The sequence below is a fragment of the Equus quagga genome, chromosome 7 (genome assembly GCF_021613505.1).
Source record: "Equus quagga isolate Etosha38 chromosome 7, UCLA_HA_Equagga_1.0, whole genome shotgun sequence".
Lineage (NCBI taxonomy): Eukaryota > Metazoa > Chordata > Mammalia > Perissodactyla > Equidae > Equus > Equus quagga.
In genome coordinates, this window is record NC_060273.1 from 73,393,771 (window position 1) to 73,405,963 (window position 12,193).

Sequence of the window (12,193 nt, forward strand, 5' to 3'; positions counted from 1 at the left end):
ATACCTATGGGCGCTCTTGAACTACAACAGAGTTACACAATTGTGACAGAGACCATTTGGCCCACAAAGCCTAAAATATTTATCTGACCCTTTATGTTAAAAACTTACTGACCCCTGCTCTATAAAGTAAAACACTGTTTCTGGACTCGGGGAACATGAATTGGGAATGAGGTATACCCGACTGAGAACAGAGGGAATTAAGGAAACATTTATACAACAAATATTCTAACATAGTTCTTTCAGAACCGAAGCTTCAAGAACTGTACCCTCCAGCCAGGAGGTCAGAGTCCTTATGAGGAATCTGACCTGCCTAAAAATTATTTGCTTCAGGGGGTTCTCAACAAACCAGCCTAAGTGCAACCTCAGCACTTTCGACGTTTTGGGCTAGATAATGTTTAGCAGCATCCCTAGCCACTAGATGACAGCAGCACCCCCTCAGCTGTGACAACCAAACTGCCTCTGGTTGAGAACCACTGCTCTACAATAAAGCCCACAATCGTGAGAGCCCACCCAGATGCTAAGATCTCCCAAACAGTGTTCTAGTGCCTCATTCCTAATCACAGACCAAAACAGAAAAAACTTAACAGAAACAGACTATGCAAGAAAACAAAAACTTAAAACAAGAAAATCCTAAATGATCTAATAGAACTAGGAAAAGATACTGAAACTATAAAACAAGAAAACCTCAAAGAACAAAAAAAAGAACTCCTGGAAATTAAAAAATGACGGAAGAAATGAATAGTCTAATTAAGGGTTAGACAATAAAGGTGAGAAAGTCATCCAGACAGTTTAAAAAGACGGAGGAAGAAAACAGGAGAGAAAGGTAAGAAAAATTTGAGGACCACCCCAGAAGGGCAAATTCTCTGTCCCAGAATGAAAAAATAAAGAACAAAGCTGGAAAAAAATCAAAAAAAGTAATGCAAGAAAATCTCCCAGAATCTAAAGGCAGGAGTTTCCATATTGAAAGGGCCACCAAGTGCCCAGCACAATAGGCCTTTCCACCAGGGTACCATAAGAAATTTCGGAACACTAAAGACTACGGAAGATCCTACATGCTTACAGGGAAGGAAAGTCAGTCAGTCTACATACAAAGGAACAGGTAACAGAATGGCTTCAAAAACGACACTGAAAACTAGAAGTAGAGCAATGTCTTCAAAATCCTGAAGCAAAAAGATTTCCAACTTCAAATTCCTTAGCCAACCAAGTAATTCCCAATAAGGGTACAATAAATACGTTTTCAAATATGTAAGGCCTCAAAAGTTTATTTCCTATAGGTATTCTCTCAAGAAGCTATTACAGGGAAGGAATGCATCAAAAGGGAGTAAAACAAGAAAGAAAAGACTGACGATATATGAACAGGTCAACTCCCCTGCTGCCCACCCCGCAAAAAACAGAGACATAGGAAATCCCCAGGATGATGGTAAAGTGCTGTCATCCTCAAAAGTGACAGCTGTACATCAGGTGTAGAGGGCAATCAGTCCAGACTGAAGCAAATCAGAAGGCTCTGGAAGAAATGACTTCAGAAAGATAAAACTGGGCAGCAGTCTAATATTTTTCCTAACATATCTTATAGAACTATTTGGCTCTTTAAATATGTGCACTTACATTTTTGGAAAAAGTGAAACAACAAAAAATGTTTTCTTTAAAATACCTTAAACATCTTTCCAGGTCAGTCCAGAATATCTACCAATCTTTAAAAGCTGTATAGAAATATCTTTAATTATCTCACCAGTCTGCTGCTAATCATGTAGGTCATTTTCAAATCATCAAAGTATCTGCATGCTGATGGGAGGGGGAAAGAAGTTGTTTCCAATCCCTCTCTCCTTTCTCATTATATACTTTTTTCTTTTCTTACTGTTTTTTTTGGTGAGGAGGATTGGCCCTGAGCTAACATCTGTTGCCAATCTTCCTCTTTTTGCTTGAGGAAGACTATCTGTGAGCTAAATCTGTGCCAATCTTCCTCTATTTTGTATATGGGATGCCACCAGAGCATGGCTTGTTCAGCAGTGTGTAGGTCTGCACCCGGCATCCAAACCCCTGAGCCCCAGACCACTGAAGTGAAGTGCATGAACTTAACCACTACTTCACCAGGCCAGCCCCATATTATTCATTTTTAAATTTGTCAAAACAAATTAAAACATTTCTGATCCCTTAAGCAACCTTTTATCAAAAACAAGATTAAGTAAGGAAACTCCTAAGTTAAAATTTTCAGCTATGATTATATAAAACACATCTTTTATAGTGATGTGAAATATGTGAATCTACAGATAACCAGAAAAAGAACTGAAAGAGATATAATTTTAGATGGGGTATTTTCAATGAATGAGAACCTTTAAGTAGAGTTTTTATTTAAAATAGACTATGGGTCGGCCCCGTGGCCAAGTGGTTAAGAATGTGCACTCTGCTTCGGCGGCCCAGGGTTTCGCTGGTTTGGATCCTGGGCGCAGACATGGCACCGCTCATCAGGCCATGCTGAGGTGGCGTCCCCTATAGCACAACCAGAGGCACTCACAACTAGAATATACAACTACGTACCTGGTGGGGGCGGGAGGTGCTTTGGGGAGAAGTAAAAAAAAAAAAAAAAAAAAAGAGAGAGAGAGAAGATTGGCAACAGATGTTAGCACAGGTGCCAATCTTTAAATTAAAAAAAAAATTCCAATACATAGAATAATACTTGATACTTTTCTCTTTTTAAGTGTTAAGGAGTTAGCACCATCAGCTTACAAAATGGCTCCAAAATTAGGAAAGAATTTTAGTTTTCAATATATACTTGTAATTTTACTCATTCAGGAACTATAACGCTCAGTGCCATGAAGAATAAGTCATAAGAGTTCTAAAGTAAGTCTTCAGGGATATTTTGGTTAAGCATTGTTTCAGGAACTACACATAGAGCAACGCACAAGACTAAGTTTCTGCCCTCACAGAATTTATACTCTGCAGTAGGAGAAAGATGATAAACAAGATAATTTTAGATAATTACAACTATGAGTGCTATGAAGAAAGTAAAGAAAGCAAAGAGATAGGCTGATCGAAAGGCATCTGGACAAGTACCTGAATGAAATGGTAAGAGCCAGCTCTGCAAACACCCGGAGAAAAACATTCCAGGTAGCGGGAATACCAAGTAGAAGGTGCCTGGCTTGTTCAAGGCACAATCAAGGCCAGTGCGGCTAGGATGAATAAATGTGAGCAAACAGTTTCAAGAAGTATGCAGGCATGAGTGCGTGTAGAATCATGAAAAATAGTTTCAATTTTATCCTAAACGACCCGGGAAGCACTGCACAGTTTTTAAGCAAGGAAACACTGCCTTCATTTGTCAATTAAACTTCAAAATTAATCTGGCTGCTGTGAGGGAAAAGAAGTGACTGCACAGGAGCGAGAATGGAAGGATGCAAGGAAATCAATCAGGGGCTACACAGATGATGAGAATCTGTCATGAGGGCTTTTAGAGTGTTACTGGGGGAAATGCTGAATAAGAGGTTGGATTTACAAAAGTTTTTGGAGGTAGATTTTGCTGACAGACTTGAAAGGTGCAGTGAGGAAAAGAATGAAGGCTAATTTATAGGTGTTGATAGGGCCATCAACTCAGGTGAGAATGAGACCATCACACAAATATAAAATTAAAAGAAAAAGATTACTGCGCTTGAAATGCAGGTGTAAATATATTTGGTAAGTCGTGTCTTTCTATTACAAGGACTAAAACACACGTCTGGCACCGTAAATTTCCTCTCTTCATAAAAAGTCTATGTTTAGACCTACGCACAGAACGCAACAACCTGTGTAGAGAATTATTCCAACCATTAAATTACGGAAGATGGATACTACTGTTACCAAACGAAATCTGGTAGCTCAACAGCACTGCAGTAAGTGGTTCAACATACTCACCATTTTACAGAGATCAGTGACGGGGTGATCCAGGTAACTCAGAAATTATGTAAGTTGGAAGTGTGTAATGCTTTAGAGGAAGAAGCAATCACCATGAGATGATATGTGTCACTGAATCATCATGAGAATGGTAACTCAGTAACAAGGCAACTCTAGTTCACCAGAGACCCTGAAGCATCCACCATTTCTCTAAGTTTATAATGAAAAGACATTTTAACAAACGCCACTTAGATGCGGATTTTGTGTGTGTAGCGTGTGTGAGACATAAACATGTCTTCAAGTGTTGTCCATCCACAATACACACACATATATAAGTACAACAGCACACAACAGTCAGGAAGGCTATAAAGCAGTGTTCCATAGTGGTCCTATATGTTGGGCAAAACAGTAGGTGGGGTTTTTTTCCTTCCTACTCATCTGTATTTTGTTATTTTCCTACTCTGAATTTGCATCATACGTCCGATAAAAAGTAAATTAATAAATGCATTTGAAATGAATTTTGAAAACTTCTTTAGATATAACCTCAGTGTATATGAGGCATAAGGACAAAATGTGCATAAGGCAATAGCCACATCCATAAGGGCAAAAATATTAAGTATTTCTGAGGCAGAAATGTCCACACTGAGGATGACTATGTTCTAAGATCTGAGACTGTTTTTAAAGTACCACGTTAGGGGAAAAAAAGGGATGGTACTTTATTCCTGACAATTTAAAAATTATGCTGGCAAAGGATATACATTTCTTAAATAACGTTGTTTTCCTTTTACCTGTTTTCTCTCTTTAGGATTGAGAAGTAAGTACCGAGGATCAAAAACTATCTTGTGCAACTCCTTCTCCCATGTTGAAAAAGCAGACACCTTTAAAATAAAATATGTATTGCCTCATAATTAAATTTGCTCTAAAAACATAAAGGTCATATAATTTTGCTTGAAATCTACAGGACATCTGCTTAAAAAGGAGACATAATAAAAACCATACTGAAGTTTCCATCACTAATAAATGACAAACAGTGGGAGGTTAGCAATTGCAAATTTCCACACTAATTGGCTCTGAACATTTCTATATTATATAGAAATAACACACATTTAATTACTCATTAAAATAACCACTACTGTGTGACATTTTAAAAACCAGTACATCAGAAAAAGCCTTGAAGATTTGCATTTTGATTTCCCATGCTTGCTCCAATCTTGTGAACAAAATGCTGTGATTCAAAATTGAACAATTTTACTTATTCAAATGAATCTGTGAATATAACCAAAAGGTTGAAATCTCTTCTCAATTAAGCTTCATTAACAATAATATCATAAAGTACCAGTTCTCCTTCAACCAAAAGCCATTCTGAAAATATTAAAGGAAGAATCATATAAACCTTACCTATCCCAAGTAGTCCGCCATTCTGTAATGTTAATACTCGTCTTATTATTACTCACCAAAATTTAATGACCCAATAAATGTTAAATGTTATTTGTACTTAAAAGGATAGTAAAATGGCATTTAGTTAAACATGATATGATTAGCCAAGGAAAAGGCTTTTGAAAAAGAGTACAGTAATTTGATAGGCTTCCCTTATGCCCCCCCTACAACATGAGCACTAACCTTAGATTTGACCTTTTAGCAAGACATATTTATATTACTTATACAAAACAGAAATATCTCCCCCAAAGATTGTTTTCTGACCCCTCTCTCTAGCAGCATGTCCTTGAACTGCTTCATTCGGGCCTCCAGAGGGACAATGGCCCTTTCTCGGGCAGCTTTAATTTCAGCTTCCATGGCAGCTTCTTTCTCTGAATCTATGTCTTTATTATCGTCTCTCCTATAAAAAATAAAATATAAAGCATGAACTGACAAAAATACTAATAAGGAATCTTACTAAAATCTTAAAAGCAATGGAATATTCAAGACTCACTACTGAGCAGCATATTTTTGGCAAAAACAAATTATATTGAGGGTTTCAAATGAACTCTAAGGGATAAGCGACTTTCATTACAATAATAATAATATTACAGTGAGCTTCTAATGATGTTACAGTGGCTACTTTGTTAGGAAAAATATATACCTTTAATGTGCTATCTCTCCCTGACACTAGTTGATACACAAAATGAACTAGCTTACTTAAAAAAAAACCTTATCTAACATTCCAGTAAAAGTCTATGTTAGAATCAAACAGTACAGAAAGTAATTTTTAGTTCTTGAAATGATACAGGAAAAACAGCATTTTCCAAAATGTTTTACAGTATAAATACATGAAAGATTTTTAAAAATCTAATAAAAATTGGTATAAGTCTTAGTAATCGCAAATATTTATTTTGAAAATAAAATTAAAATATCTGCAAACTCGGCCAAGTGGATATGTGAGATATATACCTTACCTACCTGACATTTTTTTTACTCACTTTCTGGGTGATAAGTGGAGATTTAAGTTGAAGGACAGGTCCCAGAGAGCAACATAGGCCCAGGAGTAGTTAGGTGGAATTAGAACTGTTCATCAATGACTAAACTACTTCTTGTTCCTCCAAAAATGCACCTCAGGGCTAAGAGCAACACTGTTGCAGTATGGTACTCAAGTGAGATTGCAAACATGAAATCAAGTCACCTCTCAAACATCTGCACTATGAAGAAGGCCAGTTCATGTAAATAATCAAAAAAGTAATTCAATAATAGTCAGGTGTGTGTGAGCAGATCTTCCTTCTTAAATATGATCTGCTAAGTATAAAAATAAAATTGGTTCATATTCCCTACATAAACTTAAGGGAATTAGGAAACCAGAACATCAAGAAAATTCAAAAGCATGCTATATAGGGAAGTGAAGGTAGCCCAGGAGATTTAAATGAAACTAAGGCTAACCCACAGATATCGCAAGTGAGAGGTAATTAAAAACTTAGGGAAGGAATCAAAAGAAAGAGAAGACTTAGTCCGGGACCTGCAGGAACTTAGCGAGATAGTCTGTGACCTACGATATGCACAAAACAAACAGGTAAAAGCAATTTGCCAAACAATATACCCTCTTATAATAATTTATTTAAGAACTATTTAAAATAGTTAAAGAGTTAAAAGACATCCAAGAAATATAACTAATGAAAACAAATAACCTTTACAGAATTATACTAAATGAAAATGTCACAATACAAACTATCACTATCTATCTCAATAAAAGAAATAAAGAAAAACTAAGCCAGGAAAAATAGGCTTTTAGCTTTGTACCTAAATAGAGAAGCTCGGGCAATCCACATAAAGGACTTCTTTGACATTCTCCTGATAAAAGCAGTTAAAAACCTTACAGAGTTGTCTATAAGAACAAACAATTAAAAACAACCTAAAAGTTTAACATTGTAGGAACATCCAAAATTATGGTACATAAACAGAATGAATACAGTCATTTATAGTAATTAAGAAAACAAATGTCTTATTCTAGATTTGTTTAAAAAAGAACACAAAATCAGTTGATTACAACTAAATAAAAATACTTATACATTTGGTCAAAAACCAAAAAGCCAACTGCAAAAATGAAAAGAACTGTAACTGTGGCCGATTATGAATGACTCTCTTTAATATCTTAATTTCTTTAAGTTTGTTGCCAACAAAGAAATTTTTAAAAGAACCACCCTTGACAGGGGTTGTCTTACTGATTTCTCTTTGCCATAATTTGGCTGCATTCAATCTGTCCTTTTTAGATAAGGACTATAATCAACCAGTCTCAGATAATATCTTCAAACTTTCCTTTTTGCTGCTAAATAATGGTCCCATTCCTCCCCCACCCACACACAAACACCCTCTACCCCACCCTTCCACCTCCCATAATTAGTAACATTTATATTTTACCCAACTCTAGAGCACTGGCCAAGCTAATGCTTGTACTTATAGCAGTCTCCTTCTCTTAGAGCACTTTCTAAGTTCATGAGTTCCCTCTTCACCACAAGTATGACCACAGACTCAAGGACTAGGGAAGCAACAAGCATATATAGAGAAGTCTCTGTATTTATGAGATTTCTGGAATAGTGCCTTTTGGGGTATATATTAGGTAGGAAACTTATAAAATTCAGGCCTAATGAATGTCTGAAAATAATTTATCAACTAACTCCTAAATGTCACTTGGCTTCAAAATACATATTTGAATAACCAAATCTTTTGGAAATCTAGCAACAGAAGAACATCATTTCTACATTGTAAGCAAAGCTTTTAATTAATATCAGGCCTAAGAGAGCAATCATGACTCATGTGTCCTAACAATATACACATTACCTGTCTCAATCACAAACTGACTGCGACCTAATCAACTTTTAAAAGCTAACCTCTACCTGAATTACATAAACTGTAGGTATTACTTACTTCCGTTTTTTGGCTTTAACAGGTTCATCTTCATTAATTTCTTCCATTAATTCTTGTTCTTCTTTAACTGTAAGATAAAATTTAATTAAACTCTGTCAGAATAGAAAGAAGCAAGTAACAACTGAAATACTTAGGTATGACTCCTTCTGCTATCCACTACCAGATGACTTGCTTTAATAGCATTTTAAAAAGCTGCAATTTATAGTTAGTCCACTCACTTGCACTCATAGAGAACTGCCACTTCTGGATGGACAGCATTGTCGGGGTCGGGTGCCCTGGCAAAAACATTTCAAATATTATTATCAATAGTTATATGCATATATTACACAATCTTTTCTTTTAAAAAATTTTTATATAAATCCCATAACATTCAGTCCTTAATAAAACAGTAAATAAAGAATAATTCTACATCTCCTCTATTAATCCTCCCTTTATATAAAATTTTCAATTCATTATGAAATGATTCTTTATGATGCACGTATTTATCAAATAAATGGATTTAATATTTGAAAACAGATTCATAAAAACAAAAGCAAATCACATACTTTCTTGGCAGGATTCAATACTATAGTTATAAAGTATTATCAACATCACAGCTATAAAACAGATATTGCTGGAGGGGAAAAACTGGTGCCTACTATCTTTAGCCCCAGGGAGGTAAAGTTCCACTGACTTATAAATCACTTGTAAACAGAAAATGTTAGTAAAACATATATACAATCCATGACGATTTCTGAATTAATATGAATGACATATATTAGGGGTTGTTTCATTTGAAGTACTAAATGATTTATTTATCATGCTTCTATACTACAAGGGGAGATTTTATAAAAACACAATCATATCAATACAAGTGCAAATTACCACTGAAACATATGCAATAAAAATTAGGTACACATATTTGCCTTCATTATATATACTGGAATGCTGTCATGAGGGAGATTAAAAGATAACCTCTTAAGGTTTAAGTGTCTCTATACTCTCAGGAATAAGGATTACCCTCCCTCAATTTCAACTAGCTTAAGACTAAGCTTTTGTATTTTTACAAAATTTTGTATTTCACAAGATTTTAGTAAACAATAAAATATTTTAAAAATACTCTGTATGGTTATGATTATTTCAAAAAATATATGACTAGTCACAAAAGGTGCTAAAAGGCTCACTGAGGGGTGTTTCAGTATATTACTAAGCATGAAGTAAGCATCAGTCATACCAATGTATCTTGTGCTAACTGAAATCTTGACAAGAAGTTAAAAGATATATATATAAATATTTTACAAAAAATAATTTTATCCAAATTCTCTCTTTTTTCTATCTCTATTACTGAACTCAAATTAGCATTATCAGTCTATTTTCCATTTCTCAAATTTCTTATATTCCTTGAAAATAGAAAGTTTTTCTCAATGGCCTCACATTTTCTGTCAAAACATGAAAAGAACCTTAAAATTGGAGGATAAATTCCTAATTTAAAACTTACTTAGTTTCTTCACTTCTTCCATTCCTTTTTTATGAGGGGGCTCCTGAATGATTTTGTCAACATCCGCCCTTCCAATCAGATCATCAGGTCGGTCCCACATAGAAAGACGAGTGGTAGGATTATAAAAGAAGACCCGCTCATCACCAGTCCAAACAACACACCTAAGAATTGATTCAAATATTTTCTTATGTTATGGAAAATGCAGTGTTTTCTTTCTTTTTTTTTTTTTGAGGAAGATTAGCCCTAAGCTAACTGCTGCCAATCCTCCTCTTTTGGCTGAGGAAGGCTGGCCCTGAGCTAATATCCATGTCCATCTTCCTCTACTTTATACGTGGGATGCCTACCACAGCATGGCTTGCCAAGCAGTGCCATGTCTGCACCTGGGATCAAACCGGCAAACCCCAGGCCACCGAAGCAGAACGTGTGAACTTAACTTCTGCACCACCAGGCCGGCCCCTGGAAAATGTTTTATAAGTAGGTCTTTGACTGCCATCCTGTCAAAAGGGGAGGTGGTGGTAGGGAAGGACATGTCCATCTTAATACTTATTTATAGAAAACCAAGTATGGTTTTTAGAGCAGAAGAGAGTTGATTGGCTAAGGTTAAAACAGCAACTTAACATATTAATTGATAAAACCAGGGAAAACAAAGCAATTTGTGATCGGGGTTTAGAATGCTCAGGAACTTGGTTTGGCACACTAAATTTGAAAGTCCTACATTTTAACCTATTACAACGGACAAGTTCAATGGCAACAAATGATAATGCAAATAAGCAGTTCTAAAGCTAAAGAACAGACCATAGAAACCTAGATATTATGTAATACCTAATACTTCCTACCAAACCAGAATTACATGGTCAAATGCAAACTTCTGTGAAGCCTTTAATATCTGATTATGTCTGGTATAAGAAATAGAGAGAAGTACCCATTATGCTATGGCACTGTAGCCCATACAGCCCACTTTTCCTGTTAATTATGACTAGAAATTCAGACAAAATACAAAAAACAAGTACATGAGGACTCTGAACAAAATTTAAAAAAATTAAATAGAAGTATGGAGAGTCAAAATTCAGAGAAGGAAATGCAAGGGTGTAAATTTCCCATTTCCCTCCCTCAACCCTCTGCCCTGAGAGTGGCACAGTGGCATGGTGGCAGTAGCAAAGGCAGCTAAAACTCCAAGAGAAATCAGGTCTTTGTGGCCAGATAATCAAAAGTTAATCAATAGCTGCCAAGCCCAAGGTAATGTAGATGTTGAAATTATCAGACAAAGCCTCTATTATTGAAATAATTTAAAAGCAGCAACTATAATGAGGCTTTATGAGATAAAGAAAAACAAACTTGAACAAAAAGATAGAAGTCCTGAGCAGAGAAATAGAAACTGTAAAAAAACAAAAACAAAAAATCCCAGAAATTTTAGAAATGAAAAATACAACTGAAATTAAATTTTTCTGGATTGGCTCAAGAGCAGAACGGAGATGAAAGAGGAATGATCAGTGAATTAGAAGATAGATCAATAATTATCCCATCTGAAGAATGGGGTGGGGGGGGGGTAAAAAAAAAGGAATGAGTAGAGTCTCAGGAACCTATAGGACTATATCAAAATGCCTAATACACATGTCATTGGGTTCTCAGAAGAAGAGGATATTGGGGGCAGAAAAAAGGTTGAAGACATAATGGCCAAAAAACATCTCCAAATTTGGTAAAAGACAAATATTAAAGAAGCTCATTGAACCCCAAATAGGACAAACTTTGAGAAAACCATGCTTAGACACAACATGATCAAACAGATGAATAAAAATCCGTAATAGCAGCTAAGAAAAAAACATGGCAGAATACAAACAGGGGAACAAGTCCAATGACCATGGATTTCTTACCAGAAACCACAGAGGCAAGAATACAGTAAAAGAGTTAAACAGTTAAAGTTCTGGGAAAAAAGAACTGCCAACCCAGAACTCTCTACACAGTGAAAATATCCTTCAGGGACAAGGGCAAAAAAGATATTCTCAGAAGAAGGAAAACTAAGAGATTTCATCTCCAGCAGACTTGCTCTATAAGAAAGTTTTTCAAGGCTGAAAGAAAATGAAACTAAAGGAAAACCTGGATCTTCAGGAATGAAGGGGAGAAAACAAATGGTAAATATCAAAGATATTGTTTTCCTAAGTTATTTAAAATATGTGTGAAAATTATAACAGTCTGGTGGAGTTTTCAATGCATGTAGAAGTAATACATACGACAACTATAACATAAAGGTTAGCAGGTATGGGATTAAAAAAGAACCTACACCGTCAGTTCCCAAACATGGACCCACACCACTTGTCAGCTGCAGCAGTGACCCACATACAAAATAGAGAAGATCAGCACAAATATTAGCTTAGGGTTGCTTTTCCCTCAGCAAAAAAAAAAAAAAAAAAAAAGAAGAACCTATATGGTAGCTATGTTTCCATATTTTATATGAAGTGGTACAATAATAACTTCAAGTAGACTATAACGGTTAGGTGTGTAACACCT

General features: G+C 35.6%; 1 protein-coding gene across 5 annotated transcripts in view; it reads right to left on the bottom strand.

The window, feature by feature from the left end:
- Positions 1-12,193, bottom strand: part of TCERG1 (transcription elongation regulator 1) — a 61,732-nt gene that overhangs the window by 17,399 nt on the left and 32,140 nt on the right. For 3 of the 5 annotated variants that reach the window (XR_006889361.1, XM_046666385.1, XM_046666383.1), the window contains 6 exons: positions 9,689-9,849; positions 8,430-8,486; positions 8,212-8,278; positions 7,087-7,137; positions 5,563-5,698; positions 4,650-4,739 (listed from right to left, as the gene is read on the bottom strand). Coding sequence is in view for 4 of the 5 variants with exons in the window: in XM_046666385.1 (XP_046522341.1) it covers positions 4,650-4,739; positions 5,563-5,698; positions 7,087-7,137; positions 8,212-8,278; positions 8,430-8,486; positions 9,689-9,849 (562 nt within the window). In the remaining variant the exon portion in view is untranslated. The remainder of the gene's footprint in view (positions 1-4,649; positions 4,740-5,562; positions 5,699-7,086; positions 7,138-8,211; positions 8,279-8,429; positions 8,487-9,688; positions 9,850-12,193) is intronic. The other 2 variants (XM_046666386.1, XM_046666384.1) reach the window with 1 other exon arrangement.